General features: G+C 44.8%; 1 protein-coding gene across 21 annotated transcripts in view; it reads right to left on the minus strand.

Moving 5' to 3' along the window:
- The window catches only part of C2CD5 (C2 calcium dependent domain containing 5), a 196,906-nt gene that overhangs the window by 81,352 nt on the left and 99,189 nt on the right, over nucleotides 1-16,365 (minus strand). For 16 of the 21 annotated variants that reach the window (XR_015061579.1, XR_015061571.1, XM_085894741.1 and 13 more), the window contains 5 exons: nucleotides 12,219-12,327; nucleotides 11,370-11,435; nucleotides 10,089-10,203; nucleotides 9,694-9,858; nucleotides 5,858-6,049 (listed from right to left, as the gene is read on the minus strand). Coding sequence is in view for 19 of the 21 variants with exons in the window: in XM_085894741.1 (XP_085750867.1) it covers nucleotides 5,858-6,049; nucleotides 9,694-9,858; nucleotides 10,089-10,203; nucleotides 11,370-11,435; nucleotides 12,219-12,327 (647 nt within the window). In the remaining 2 variants the exon portion in view is untranslated. The remainder of the gene's footprint in view (nucleotides 1-5,857; nucleotides 6,050-9,693; nucleotides 9,859-10,088; nucleotides 10,204-11,369; nucleotides 11,436-12,218; nucleotides 12,328-16,365) is intronic. The other 5 variants (XM_085894843.1, XM_085894724.1, XM_085894825.1 and 2 more) reach the window with 1 other exon arrangement.

The following is a 16,365-nucleotide window of genomic DNA, read 5'->3' on the forward strand; positions in this document are numbered from 1 at the left end:
TTTAGTGTCCCGCCCACAACGTCACGTGACCTTTTTCAGGCTCCCAGGGATTGGTTGGCGAGTCGGCACATGGTGGGTGGGCCGTGAGAGACCCGGGGCTCTAAGATCGCGAGTGGAAAAAGATAGAGCGCTCGGACGCGCATGTTTTAATGCGATTTCAAGTGATTTTAAAGACTCTCGACAGCACCGTCGCGCTGATCGTTGATAGCTCCGTCTAACAGAATGAGTTAAATCCGGAAGAGTGTGATCGTTATTCCCAGATATCGTTGAGCGGAGCTGTGAGTTGGCCGACCTGTTTTTGGAACTCTATTGTTGCCAAGAGTTCTGGCAGGTTGTTGCGCTGTGTATTCAATTCTGTTACCAGCCATTTTTGAGATCGAGCCAATAAAATATCGTGCCTACCCCAAGAGGCAGATTTGAAACACAGTAGTGTGTTTTGTTGTTCTCTTTGTCCACACGTGGACTGCTTGAAGCTCGGACAATAACGTCAGTATTCCGTGCTGGAAGATATTTAACAGCCGGGATCACGACAAATGGGGGCTCGTCCAGGATCGTTCAAGTAAGAGACATTCGAACTGAGACAGAAATTCCACAGTGGGCCGCCATCTTCCTTCATCTGATCATCGTTCCCTCACCAGCAGATGCCATCTCGGAGGAACCTTCTCACCAGCAGACGCCATCTTGGAGGAACCTTCTCACCAGCAGACGCCATCTTGGAGGGATTTTCTCACCATAGGACGCTATCTTGTGTTTACGCCAGTCATCGGCCAAAAAAAAAACAAAAAAAACCTGAGTTATTTGTACGTTGCATTTTCTCATTGGCAATTTGATGTGCGGTGGTGATATTGGGTATTTCGTGTCGTATTTTCCCAACAGGGCGTTGTGTGCAAATTACGTGCATCACCCCAATATTGTTTGCCTCCCTTGTGTGAATTGCCCCGTCCCATGTGGTGAAAGATATTGCTGAAATATTTCGACCCAGCCTCCTTTTAGACTTAGTGTTTTGTGCCCTTGTCGTATGATAACTCGTAGTCAAACCATGTCGGCTGGAGAAGTGAGAGATCAACCTGATCAGGTTGACAGTCACGTGGGTGTCGATGTGAGCGACGCAATCAGCCTTGACCCGGTCACTGAATCGGACATGTTTGGGAGCGATCCCATCATAACTAAATGCATGCGTTCGACCTTCTGGTCCGGGCTGACCCGGTTCAACAACTCGACATGTATAACAGGGAGAATGACAGGGCAGAGGCTGAACACGTCAGAGAGAATGAGTGGCGTCAGAGAAAACATTCTACATAAGTAATCGCTCATATGGTGACAATTTTGTGTCAATCCGACAAGAGTTTGCGGAGAGCCTTCGGGACCCCCAATCTTTGATAAGAGGAAGTAAGCTTCCCAGGTCAGATTGCGGTAGTGCGTGTCGGGGTGGTGATGAGGTGTTGTCCACCAGACGGTGGTCTCCTTGGGTTAACTTGAGGTGGTCCTTTCGGGTGGGTGCCTGGAATGTCCCATCTCTAAGAGAGGATGATCACCTGTCTGTTATCATGTGAGCTCAAGCATTTGAACACCAGTATTGCAGCACTCGATGAGGTTCGGAGACCGGATTGCAGTGAGATCATGGTGGGTGTTTACACCTATTATTAGTCTGGTCACTCTAATGGTTACCATGCCCAAGGAGTTGCTGTAGCTGAAACCAATAAGCTGACTCCAATGATAATTGAATCAACAACGGTCATCGAGCATATTATGAGACGAAGTATTTGTCACTCCTTGGGTGTAATTTCCCTGGTCTCTGGAAATGCTCTGGCTGAGGCAAGCGATCTCACCATGAAGGATGCATTCTATGCCACATTGAGTCTGTGGTTGATCAGTGCCCCAGGGGAGATACTCTTCTTGTCTTGGGTGATTTCAATGCATCGACTGGAACCTTGACATGAGTTGGTCTGGAACTGTGAACCAGAATAGCACTAAGGTCCTTGACTTTGCAGGAAGTCACGAACTTAGGTTGGCTGGTTCATGGTTTCAGCGCTCACAGGCTCATCTCTGGGCTTGGTATTCCAACACTGGTGGTGTGGCAAAGGAGATTGACCATCTGCTTGTTGATGGTCGTTGGAGGATGATCCAGAACTGCAGGGTCCACCGGAGTGCTCAGTTCCTCAATACCAACCACAGGCTTGTTGTAGCAAATGTGAAGTGGCAGCTTAAATCCAGGAGAATGGTACCATCCCAGCCTTGGCTGGATGTTGGCAAGCTCAAAGATGAGAGGGTAGCTGAGGAGTTTGGAAACAGGTTGAGTGAGGATATAGGGGGCCTGGGTGCTTTGGGGAATCCTTAAGAATTGTGAAGTGCCTTCAAAACCACCGCCCTTGATGTTGCTGGTGGATGCCTTGGAACTCACCGGAGGGTGAAGAAGAATTTTGTCTCTTAAGGGACAATGGATACTATTGACCAGAGTCGCAGGGCCAGGCTGAATGGCAGTGTTGAGCTGTTCAGGGAAATGACGAGTAAAACTTTACGTGCACGAAGGGTGGACAAGGAAGCCTATGTGCGAGGAATCTCTAAGGGGGTAGACTGTAGAGCATCACCTGTGGGAAAGTGATTCTCGTCCTGCTTAAAGGGGAATTCGCACATTGCGTTCCTCCAAGCCATCCCTCGGTGTACTGCAGTTAGAGCGGATGGTCGTGAGCTCTTTACAGAGGAGTCTGACGTGAAGTCTGCTGGGCCGGTTACTTTGAGCGGGTGTACCAGGCTGATCCACCAGCTGTCAAGTTATATGCCGGGGTGTTACTATATCCCTATTGCTGACTCTCCAATCAACTGCGATCCACCTTCGTTTGTGGAAACACAGGCTGTGGTGAACGGGTTGAAATGGGGTAAAGCTCCTGGGATCAGTGGCATCCATGATGAACTTCTCAAGGCTGGTGGAAATGCTGGACTCGTGTCGTTACATGTAGTTCTGTGCTCTGCCTGGAACACAGGCATCATCACAACTGACTGGAAGAGGGGCCTTCTTGCTCCTCTCTGGAAAGGGAAGGGTTATTGCCAGGACTGCAACAACTACCGAGGGGTGATGCTGCTATCAGTGCCAGGCAGAGTCTTTGCTCGGATAATACTTGATGGGGTTCACCACCATCCGATTGAGCACCAGCGTCGAGAGCAGTCAGGCTTTACACCAAAGATGAAAACTTTGACTGTATCCTTACTCTTTGGGTCCTTACCAAACGCAAATGAGAGTTTCAGCAAGGGCTGCTTGCTGCCTATGTTGATCCCTGCAAAGCGTTCGATTTGGTGAATGGGGATGCCCTCTGGAGGATTTTTGGTCTATGGGGGTGTGACCAAAACTGATCAATCTGATGTCTGAACAATACTCTGGTACTGAGAGTGCTGTGAGATGTGGGGGTACCAACTTATTTCCAGTTGTTACTGGAGTTCGTCAGGGGTGTGTAATTCAACCCACACTTTTCAACGTTTCAATGGAGTGGATTCTGGGGAGGATGTCAGAGCGATCAAGCTGCCGTGCATTGTTTGGGATTGTCAAGATATCTGACCTTGATTTCACAGATGATGCAGTCATCTTTGCAAAGATTCCGGATATAATTTTGGGGGCCTTCAAGGTGCTGAATGAGGAGTCGGAGCCACTGCTATTATGGGTTTCCTGGGTCAAAACTAAGATCCAGGCTTTCAATGACATATTGGATGCTGCTATCTTGTCTGTACCCGTTTGTGGTGAGGATGTTGAGGTCACGGAGACATTCACTGACCTTGGCAGTGATATTCATGTCTCTGCTGGCTATGAGTCAGAGGTCAACAGATGTCTGGGTCAGGCGTGGGGAGTCATGGATTCACTGGATCATGGCCCTGCCGATACCTGTGTGGGAAGATGAAAGTCCGATTCTTCAGGTCCTTGGTGCTTCCTGTCTTGCACTACAGATGTGAGACTTGGACTCTGACAAGGGATCTGAGATAGCGACTCAATTCCTTTGGTAACAGGTCTCTTCAGAGAATCCTTGACTATTGCCGGTCAGACTTTGTGTCGAACGAGCAGTTGACAAGAGAGACTCAGATGAGATTTGTGACCTGCATAGTCCGTGTGCATCAGCTGTGGCTGTATGGACATGTGTCTCGTTTTCCTGAACTGATCTTGCTCACCAGATTCTCTCAGCGAGGGAGCCTCATGAGTGGAGGAGGCCAATGGGCTGACCGTGTGGCTCGTGGCTGCAGTAGGTTGATCAGCATCTCAAGGAGATGGGGATGGGCCAGGCAACTGCCTGGAGGATGGCCGGGTGGAGGCCCCTGGAGTACCGGCGGAAAGTGAACGCAGCGATGCATTGCTCCTGTGCATGCTTCCATACCTGATCTGACCTTTTGCAGAGAAAAACTATACTCACATTCTATGCAGGCAAACAAGCAAACAAGAAAGACGTCATGCATAGCACGATACTTGCAAAATCCATAAAACAAATTTGACCTCAAAAATAATTGGTGGTTTAACTCACTGACTAAATATGCAATTCCTCTTCAAATTTCAAGTCAATGGGATAAAAATTGAGGATTTTAGAAATTCCACCTAAGTTGTTGACCTTGGGCCTATGTTGAGCATTTGGTCAATGGTGACCTCAAAAACAAGTCTTCTTCCTTATGACAAACTCCACCATGTGGTGAAGTTTCTTGAAGATCGGTTTAAAAGTGTGACCTGTAGGTGATAAACAGACAGCCAGACAGACAAACAGACAGAAAGAATAACAAAATCGACTGACCAATATACTAGAAAAATCTTCGATTTTGCAAGTAACTAACAAACAGACAGACAAACAGGGGTAAAAACAACCTGCATCCATCTTTGGTGGTGGAGGTAACAAACAGAAACAAACAGACAGACAGACAAATGGACTGAAATGCAATACCCTCTCCTCTGGCAATGGTAATAAGCTGCTCTCCTTTGTTTCCCTTTCGCATTCCAAAACCACCTTGCAATCTCTCCACCTCCATTTTCCTCATCAACATGCCGACTGAAGTCAGCACCAACCATGATTCTTTCTGACCCAGTTACCTTTGCCATTACTCTCTCAATATCTTCCCAAAATACATCCTTCTCACCACCTTGGTATCCCACCTGAGGGGCATAAGCACTGGTGGTCGTATGGCAGCTTTAGCTGCCAGGGTAGCTATCATTTCTTGAAGCATGACTGTGTCACTGATGCAGTGCCCCTCTACCAGTACACACACTGGAACTGGTACTTATTTTGCCGACCTCAGAAGGATGACAGGCTGAGTCAACCCCCTGGTGTATTAATTCAGCGGCCGACGGGGCTTGAACTCAGGACCCTAGGATCCCAAGCCGCCACCCTAAGCACTGAGCCAACACCAGGCTCTGGCATAAGCACTGATCACATTGATCACTTGTTCACCAACATCTAACCTCACACTTACAACTCTGTTGCTTATTCTCTCCACAGTCACCACTTTTTCCTTAAAGGACTTTAAAGTCCTGATCAAATATGATATCAACACAGTTTATGCTCCCATCTCCACCACTGTAAGAAAAAGTTGAAGCCTATGTCTCTCGCCTTGTTTCCCCTCCACCTTGCTTCCTGCACACACAGAATCTGCACCCTCCTCCTCTTCATCACATCAGCAATCTCTCTGCCTGACCAGTCATACTTCCCGACTCCACCGCAGCTGTCTGGAGAAGCAACTGATAATTATGGTCAGAGCATGTGGAAATGAAAAGACAGACATCAAAAAACATCCTGTCGGATAAAGTTGAAGCAAGAACAAAATTTGGAGAAAGCATCCACCATATCAACAGAAAATGGTGAAGACAAATGATATTTGGCTCACATGGAAAGATTACCTGGCTTGAATGAGGCAGCCTTTTCCAATGACAGCCAGGCTATCTGGGAGCTCGATGGTGGTGAACAGAACGTCAGGAACCTTGTTTAGATGGCAAGAGGCACACTGTGCGAGCTGCATGGGAAATGGTAGGTTCAGTTCATCGTATGGCACGTGGCAAATGCAGCAGCTTTGTGGCAAAGAATCTTCAGGTCTTTGGAAGGTCATACATGCACACAACAAACAAAATAATGAAGAGAAAATTGTTGTAAGTGTTCATGTCTACTAATAGCAATATGGCATTTAAGGCAAATATCAACACATCTTTCTGAAATTCGGCCATTACAAAAAGGATATTTGTAATTTCATAAAACTTTGTCTTACACAAACACACAAAGTCTTACTTCCGTTTGTGTCTGTCACAAACAATATGTCACATATTGCACAATCAACATGCAAAACCAATTCGGATTCAGAATAAGGTCACTCCACCTTGGACATGCTGCTCCTTCTCTCCAAACAATGGATATGGAGGCTCTTAATGTCAGACATGAGATCAGACACATTTCAACATATTTCGATCGGACATATTTCGTCTCTCTGGACATATTTCGAGCTTTCGATGCAGTCTGACATCCATCAAGCCCTGCTGTCCAAACTCTATGCCGATGGCATTCAAGGCCAATTCCACACATGGATTACAGACTTCCTTTACTCACAAAGCCAATGTGTGGCTCTCAACGGAATCCTTTCGTCTCTTCACACTGTCAAGGCTGAAGTGCTGCAAGGTATGGTTCTGGGCCCAGCCCTAATCCTGATCTTCATGAATGATCTATCTGACACTGGAAAATCCCCTTATGTATTTGTTGATGACTCCACCTTCTGTCTCATCCTTCAGACAGACAGGCTGCAGCTTCTTCACTCTCTCTTCACACCTTGACAAAAATCACAAGATAGTAAAACACTTGTAATACATCTTTCAATCCTGACAAATCTCACACTGTCACTATCTATCTATCTATCTATCTATCTATCTTCCATCCATCGGGACCACACTCTGTGCAGAGCATCGGTGCTGCCGAAGCAGTCTCCTGGGCTATTCGGCACAATCCTAGATGGGTCGCCACTCCGACACAGGATACCAGCAAGCTGGCATGCATTTTGCTGACCTCAGAAAGATGACAGGCAGAGTCAACCCCACCTGGTATTATTTCAACAGCCGAGCAGGATTTCAACTCAGGTTCCTGGGATCCCAAGCCCACCACTCTCGCCATTAAGCCAACACCAGGCATCCATCTGTATATATATATATATATATATATATATATATATATATATATATATATATATATATATATACATATATATATACATATATATATACATATATATATATATATACATATATATATATACATATATACATATATACATATATATATATATATATATACATATATATATATATACATATATATATCTCTCTCTCTCTCTCTCTCTCTCTCTCTCTCTCTCTCTCTCTCTCTCTCTCTCTCTCTCTCTCTCTCTCTCTCTCTCTCTCTCTCTCTCTCTCTCTCTCTCTCTCTCTCTCTCTCTCTCTCTCTCTCTCTCTCTCTCTCTCTCTCTCTCTCTCTCTCTCTCTCTCTCTCTCTCTCACCAAAGTGCAAACCCTCCCATCTACATTCTTAGAATCATCCATGATCTTTCTTGGGCAAACCACATTTCAAAGTTGGCCTTCAAAGTCAGTCTCCTGGGCTATTCAGTCACAATGCCCTACTGGGCATTGTGCGTCGTACAAAGTCCTTCCTTGGCACATCTGAATTCCTATCCACCATAAAGGTCTTCATCTTTATGGTATCTGCAGCTTTATGAAGTATGGCTCTCTCCTCTAGGCTGGTCTCTCCACCTCACACCTTGCTCAGCTTGATGCCATGGAAACCAAAGCGTTCAAGATCATCGGAATCTCCTGCGATGAACTGGAGTCAATGGGCCCCTCACCTTCTGATTGCGGACAGATTAGTGGTCCTTCCATCTTCTACCATCTCCTTTTTCGTCTTGCACCCTCTACTCTTTCCGTGCTTTCTCCCCTGCCCCTGCCCCCTTCGGTTTCTGCAGAGCATACATGGTCCACCACCAACTCCCTTCTAGTGAAACTCCAAAATTCTGAATTGCTGCTCAGCTATAATCATTTGTTCCTCTCTTAACCCCCCCCCCCTCCCCGTGGAACCAACATCCACATTTTCTTTTCAATTCCATTCTGCCCTCCAAGACTTCAAGACAGATGTTCACCAAATTTTCCTTCTTGAGAATTTGCTTCTGTATCCATCTCATCATCCCCATGTATATTTGTGTACACTTTGTATCTCCACCACGTATTGTGTATCTCCACCACGAACACAAAACTTTGGATTATTTATTTATTTATATACCCTTTACTGCTACCCACATACCACCTTGAATTATTGATTTACTTATATACTGTCGTGTCAGAGGCGTCGTAAACATGGTTGCTCTGAGCCGGAGGTCTTATAAATGACTCCGTAAATCCCTTAAACGGTGTTTATAGTTATTGCGTTCAAAATTACTTGGATTCCCCAAGGTTCACCCGAAAGTAGCCAAAAATGGTGGTGTTCATGCCATAAGGCAGGAAAATGGGAAAACCTTTTCTTTCCAATAAAAATGATTTATTAAATGGATATGGGAGTGGAGAGACAAGACACCAATAAATAAGGAATCAAAACAGACCAGGAGCTCAAAGGACGAGGAGGAGGGAGGCACAGACGCTTATATACAATGAAAATAAAAAAACATGAAAGCCTAACCCAACTATGGCACCGCTAATTAGAAACGGAGTAACACAAAACAATGTGGGCAGGCAAGCACTTGAGGCTGGTATGAAGTTTGTGGATGTGCAGGCTCGGAGTTATCAGGAGCAGGATGGGGCAGCAAAGCGTCCAGGATGGGGCATCCACATCTTGAGGTTCGGCCACCCCATCCTGACGACAAAGTAAAGAGAGCAAGTGTAGAGAGAGATGATACCCCTTCAAAGCCCAAGTTCAATTCACTAAAATCAGAACTCCACAATTGCAAAACCAGAACAAAACCGAACCGACACGCTCAGGTGCGGTTTCCGGACTCGTAAACTTTGGCACCGCCCTTTTGGGTGGTGCGTCCTGCTCGTTGACTGTCCGCTTCTATGGGCATGCCATCTTGATGCAGTCAAACTCTGTCAGCAACCTTGCCTTACAGCGCACATCAGGGGGTGGGATGTTACACAGGACTGGAAGCCACTGCACAGGTGTTGATTTCAGTGTACCACTGATTATCCGCATCAGTGTTTTCAGGACAGTGTCCAAGTGTTGTGTGTGGCCGCTCTATGCCCAAACAGGAGAACAGTATTCCACTGAAGAGTACACAAGAGCAAGGTTAGCAGTGCGAAGAGCGCATGCACTTGATCCCCAGCTGGTGTGCGCTAGTTTCCGGATGATGATTACCCTGATCTTTCTTTCTGAGACCCGTTATAAGTGAGTGCGGAAAATGAGGCTGTCATTAAGGGTGACTCCAAGGTATTTGGGGAATGGTTAGTTCTTGGCTGGTGTGCTGAATAACACATATATTAGCCATACTGAAGCAACATACGAGGTATGCAGAGCAAGTCAGCATTATTTTTGTTGTATTATTAACTTGGCATTATATATTTGAAGTATTGTGTTGCACTCGGTGACAAAAGTAAGAGGTCATCAAAGAGCGTTTTGCAAATCGGGGATAAAATAACTGGGCGTCATATTATACGTTGTAAAATCTTCTTGCTTGATAGCTTAAATGAACAATTATGAATGAACACTCTCAACAGCATACCCGGTCCCGTCTCTGGGAGCTGAGCGACCATTTTCTGTCTCCCGCCGTTCTGAACCACCCGGCCATGATCGCACATCTCCAGCTGGTGCTCGACTTGCATCAGCCAACAGACGAGAGTTCAATATGGCCGCTGTCCCAGAAGCCGACAGGATGCATACCTCTTCACTGATGTAGAGGAATGGAAGGGATTAATGTCAAGAATAAAGATATTGTAATGTGTCGGTACATACCAATAAGTGGAGGAAATAAATTGGCGATTTTATATTTTCAAGCTGGCACCAAGTTCAGAGAAGCAAGCCTTTGACCTTATGACAATCTGGGATAAAAAGTGTGTTTTGTATGCACAAGCATAAGCCCACAGACTGCGCTGTACTGGTCTTCCAAAACTGGCGTACCAAATACTCGTATGCTCACTGTAACCGATGACAGCATGGCATCCAAGTGCTCGGGCATGTGAACGGATCTCCTGCCGTATCTCAGCCCACCAGGCATCGCGTGTCTCCGGTTCATCTGTGCACAGCGACGTACACCATGAAGGGCACACATGGTGATGGGATAGGAGATGGCACATATGCTGATGCCAGGGTAAAAGCAGCACTGAAGGCATGAGCGGCAATGGTGTTGGGCAAGGTTACATTTAACAATAATCATAAAAAAGGCAAACAGCCATGAAGCGCAAATCCGGCAGTTTATGCAAAGGAGGAAAAGCAAGTATGATCAATATGCATGCCACTGAGGGAGGACCATGGCTCATGTTTTGTATAAATGGAGAAATACCAAGAAAATAAAAAGTAATCTTTTTCATGTATAACAATAAAAACACAAGGTTGAAGAACAAAACTATGACCTTTTGTCGCAAGCTATCGTACTTTAAATTTTTTTTCTAAACTACGACAATCATAAAATATGCTCAGGCTCTTCCTTCTGTGGCATGCATGCGGACAAAGCACGCATCACCGCCATGCATATAGAGCAGAAGTGACACAGATCGAAGCCAAGATGGTGCATTTTAGTTTTCTTGTAGTCTACTGGCATGCATGTCATATTTTAATACATAAATGGTTCTTTGGATAGATAAGCCTGTGCATGAAATAAGAAAGTGAAGAAGGTTACAACTGAAAGCCGGCACCTGCCGACTGACAAAACAGGTTGTGCTTTGCAGAAGCTATCTATCTCACTCGGCCTTCATCTTCACTGGGCACATGATGTCATGGCCGAGTGCGCGACATTGGCGAAGAGAGTAAGATACAGCAGTGGAAGGAATCTGATAAGAGTGCATAGTGGTACAAGATGCAGGAGTGCAGTGATACACATGCATTATCACACAGATGCGTGGACAGCCAGGCCAAACTAAACCAGTCCAAGTCATGCACAGCAATGACTCCCTGCCTCAGCCTTGGCCTTCAAACAAACATCCCTGGTCTTCTCCACACACCAAAGAGCTCCCTGAGTAAGCCAAGTCTCCAGGTTGCATGAGAAATGGCTACAGGTTTTCCCAACCTATGTTCAAGCTTGGAATGGGCCATTTAACATCACAGAACCATTCACCCCAAGGAATCATGGCAAACCAAGAGGTTGGAAGGGGCCAAGGCAGGAAGGTGGGGGGGAAGGATGGTGGGGAGAAACTATGTGCAGAAGCCTTTGAGTGCAGAGAGCGATGATGGAACAAACAGTACCTGAATTGAAACTATTCCAGTCAAGCAGTTTGCAAGAGCGGCTGTTACCCATTATGCCGACAAAAGCTGAATTTGAAAGAAGAGTTAGTGAATCATTCAAGAAGGGAAGAATACAGCTTGACGCACAACGAGATCCGACGTGGAGTGGCAACACCACATAGGAATAGAAAAACAGGCTTTCAAGAACTTGCAAGAAAATAGCTTGCCAGTGGCGTAAACCTTGGCAATAACAATCGAACGAACACTGAAACTTTTAAATCCCTCAACGACAAAATAAGGGAACACAGCGTGCAGAAAAATCAATTATGCCAATGGCTATGAAAAAAACCACACAAAAATCATCTTTTTGATTAATGGCCAACGGCAGGAAGTGTACCTGTGGACGACGATTCAAATGGGGTCACCTTAAATCTTTAGTTGCATCAGAGTTGAACCAAAAACGATTATTCACAGCCCAAATTGCTTGATGCACCAGCTGGATTATTCAAGAAACATGTCAACTTCACAGGGCAAAAACAAAACAACCCCCAAAAAAAACATCCCACGGTTGAAAAATCAGGAAAGTACGTCATACTTTGATCAATGGTGCAATCCTGGGCCCAAGACACCAGAGTATAAATTAACGATACTTGGGCTGTCATCTATCTTCAGAATTGTGAGCTTATGTCAATCAGTAGCTTTAATAAAAAAATATAATGATTAAAAAGCTGACAACAGACACCAGAAGTAAAGGAGAAAAAGTCAAACAAAAAGATGAGTTCGCTCAGCATAAGCAGTGTTAGTGCTGATTGCAGCCTGCTGGACTAATTGGAAGGCAATTTTTGCAGTTGTTACCACTATAGCTGTTACCTGGGTTGTATATTCGGTCTAGTAGTTTTACTGAGCGGGCGCTGACCACACCAGCAACGTGCACCAAGAACCCAGGAGGGAAGGATGTCAGGGTGAAGAAAGGGTACTCCTGTATACATGATCCAAAGACATTGTATTATGCAGACCTGTCAACCTCAGAATGGAAGGCTCACCCACCAAAAAACAGTTAAGTAGAAGGAGAAATTGCAAAGCACTTTGTTAATTTACACAAGTAACAAAATTATGGCATTATCATTCGTTTCGATATAACAGAACAAACTTTCATGTTCAATCACCTTGGGGACATCAACTTATTATCCCCACGCATTTTGAAAAAAACTGGGGTCTATTGTAATCGGCTCTTTCCATCTGTCTGTCTGTCTGTCTGTATGTCCATCTGTCCGTCTGTCCATCTCCTCTGAAACGGTTTGGCAGAAATTCACCAAACTTGGTATCTTGGTATTCTTGATGAAGAGGTCTTGGCATTCACTGGCCAGGTTTGCAAGCACATTACTCCTTATGATCACCACATGGCAAAAAGTTGCAAGAGTAGTGCTATATTTGGCCTTGCCCTATAGGGGGGGGGGTCAAAAGTTCAAATACCAAAAAATGCTTACAGGCACATTTTAAATGAAACTTTGCATATGCAATCAACATCAGGGGACGCATGAAGTATTTCACAATTTTTGGGGGATTTCACTCCTGGTTCATGGATTTTATCCACTGGTTTTGGATTTCACCCCTAAAGGTGGGGACTTAGGTCACAGGGGTCAAAAATGGGGAAATGTTTTTTTCGCTCAAATTTGATATTGGGTCATTCCTGGTGGAACTTTTAGCCATTTTTCAACTTTGCTTTCGGTGGGAAGCATTTGTGATGGTGCGCCATCGGCCTCGCTCTCGTTTTTGATGCAAATATGTCCCAATATTTGATTTTTCATGATCCATGACCAAACAACTACCCTCACCCCAAACTCCTCCCAATTGACTTAACTCCCCAACTCTAGCTTGCCTCAAATCCTGTCATTTCCTGTCCTTTTCCCACAATCATTTTCTTTAAATTTATCACTTCTCTTGCCTATTCCGCATTTGTGCACATAAGATGTGGATGGCTCCTAACCTGAGGTTTCTGCAACCATAATTTTAAGTCACATGATGTACATACGATGGAGACAATACCAAGCAAAGATGTCTGATTTCAGCACCATGTCAATTGCTGGCCACTTGAACACTCACTTTCCAATTTCAAATCTATGTGAAATGATTAAAAAGGATTCTCACATTCTATCACCCCCTCCTGTTTTTGAAAGCATCCATAGTTATCTTTCCACGAGTATGGTGGTGTTGAAATTGAGCTCGTCTCAGAAGAATCGCTCATAGTGGGGGAGGGGGGGCAATACAGCAGATTTGGGGTGCCGTAGGCATGGCACGTTAATTTTTGGCAACCATTAATTTGCAACAAGTAGCAGAATGTGAGAAATTTGGCAAGATGGATTGACGTTGCCATTTTTTATGTTGACCTTTCAATAACTTGACGCGAATCCAAAGTTCAAATGTGATTTTAACCAAAATTCAGCTTTTCTGTCATTTCCGCTTTCAGTTTCTAACCTAAGTGACATATTGATGCAAGGATATGGAATACATAGCTGTCTTCATGTCATATTCACGTTATCTTCAGGGAAATATGAATAAAAATTGTGTTTCTAAAGACATAAAACCTAAAAAGTTGTCTATTTATATCAGAGCAAGTGAAATCCTTCAATACAGCGTGCGGCTAATATTAAAGAGAATGATGGCATAAGAAGAACTTAGCTTTCAGCGTTCGGCGCGAAATGCCATGGTGGGCGGAAATGATGTCTTTCGTTCGTTCGTACATAAGAGGGGAGCGTTTCTTGGTTTTTTTCCGTCAAGCAATAAATTCAATGGTTTTCACATAAATAACACATTAGTTTCACAAATTTCCATTGAAATACTCGGGTATTTCCGTCAATTGTCGCCATTTCGTCTAGGTTACGCACTGCCATCTACCGTCGGCCATCATTGGCTCACTTGAGGCACGTGGGGGGGGGGACACCCGGGACATTTCAAAGTCGGTGCAATTGTATACAGCGCATGTGCTGTAAAAAAATCAAGAATGCAGGATGACCTGTGCTCATCTAGACAGAATAAATATTAAAATTGTTCATAGTTATAAGAGTTACATATCTTGGGTGTGGATGAGTCAAGAAGAAAATGTCCTTCGTCTGAAAACTTTCAAGTCTTCCACAAACCCAATGGCAAATGAGGAGGATGAGCTGATGAATATCATCACCAAAGTCGTCATGTCAGAGGAAGTGCAGAAAAACGTCTGCACCCAATATGGAATTGGCCAGGAGGAGTACGCTACCTTCGTCGAAGAACACATCAATCGTGATAAGGTACACATATGGGCGAGAATGAAAAAGGTTCAGCTGAAAATATGGACAAGCGCAAGAAAGATGGTGAAGCATAAACTGGTTGATCAAGTAGCAGAGCTGAAGGATGACAGGACACCATTTGCCCGTACACTGATTCTTGGCAGGTCCCGACCAGAGGTTAATCTCAAGGAAGTCATTGGTCAGTATGAATTCACTTCACTCCCATGAGCTCTGTTCTCCATGACTGGAGCGCTTCTATCATGCATTGACAAAAGCAAGCTCATGACCATCCTGGAGGCGCTCCCCAAAGACTGGGCAACTGATGGTGCTCAGCTGCCAGAGAATGTTACAATCGATGACGTTCAACTTCCACAGAGGAAGGTCACCATCATCAATGGTATGACTGTGGTGCATGGAATGGGAAAGCCAGCAAGGATAAAAAAATGTGTAGAGCTGGCCGATCATTTCAAAGCCACACTGGACAACAAGGCCAAAGACTATGATGAGGTGCATCGAGTGTTTGATTGCTACGATGTCATAATGTCACTGAAGGAGACCAGAAGAGAGGCGCAAAGGTGGCAAGCCAGCCATCGTCTATCGTGTGGAAGACAACACACCTGTAGAGAAGGTATCAGCAAAACAGTTCCCTTCAAGCGCAAAGACGAAAGACCAACTAACTGTGTACCTCGCATAGAAAGCCTCGCACCACTTCAAGAAGACAACCAAGACCTTCATTGTCACTTCAAGGAAAGATATGATGCCCAACAATGTTGACGTACAGGACATCTGTAGCTAGCAAGAAGAAGCTGACACTAGAATCATCCGACACAGCCAAGATGCTGTAAATCGAACAGCTATGGAATTGAACATACAGTTGCCAGAAACAGACGTCCTCGTTCTGATTATTTATCATACGAGATTCATGACTATGCAAAGACACCAACTTTGTCACAGGGACAGGGAACAAGAAACGAGTCATCTCAGTGTCACTCATATTCATGCACTCGGTGAGGAAAAGATTGCTGCACTGCCAGGCCTCCATGCTTTTTCTGGAGCAGATCAAACTGGAAGGTTTGCTGTCAAGGGCAAGCTTAGTTGCTGGCAAGAACTGAACAAGTCTTCCCTGATACGACATCTGCCTTTGCTGCCCTATGGAAATGCAATCAGACATCACCAGAAACAACTGCAGCTCGAGAAAAAAATTTCTCTGTCAGTTATATGAGCCAGGGACATCCACTTCTGATGTTGTTGACCTCCGTTGGTGATTGTTCACAAGGAAACAATTAGAAGCCCAAAAGTTGCCATTCACTCGAGGAGCTTTGAAAGAAGCTGTGTGAACAACAACTGTGAGGCCGTCACTTCCTGTCATTCGCAAGAGGGAAGCTTGACCAGAACAAAACAAGTGTTTTTTTGTGTGTTGTTTTGCGTCTTTTGTTATCTTCATTTGTTTCAGGGGCTGTGGAACTACACTTAAAAAGCTGTAATAGTGTTCATAACAGTTTTAGTGGATATTTGTGTGAGATAATTGAAAGAAGCAGGAGGAGGCTGAGTGTTAAATTCAGCGTTAGGTCAATTGGGGCCTTGGGAGTATGGGTATAAAAAAGGGTATAAATAGAGACTGAAGGAGAAAAGAAGAGGAGCTCATAAAATGTGACAGTTGCTCAATGTGGGCCACATCAACAATACGGGAAAGCAGAGGGTTCTTATTGTTGCAGGAAGTGTGAGGAAATAGCCCACTTGAGGATGGTTATTCC

This window comes from Eptatretus burgeri, chromosome 1 (assembly GCF_056783735.1).
Source record: "Eptatretus burgeri isolate ZD-2024b chromosome 1, Ebu_testis_v1, whole genome shotgun sequence".
NCBI classification, from domain to species: Eukaryota; Metazoa; Chordata; class Myxini; order Myxiniformes; family Myxinidae; genus Eptatretus; species Eptatretus burgeri.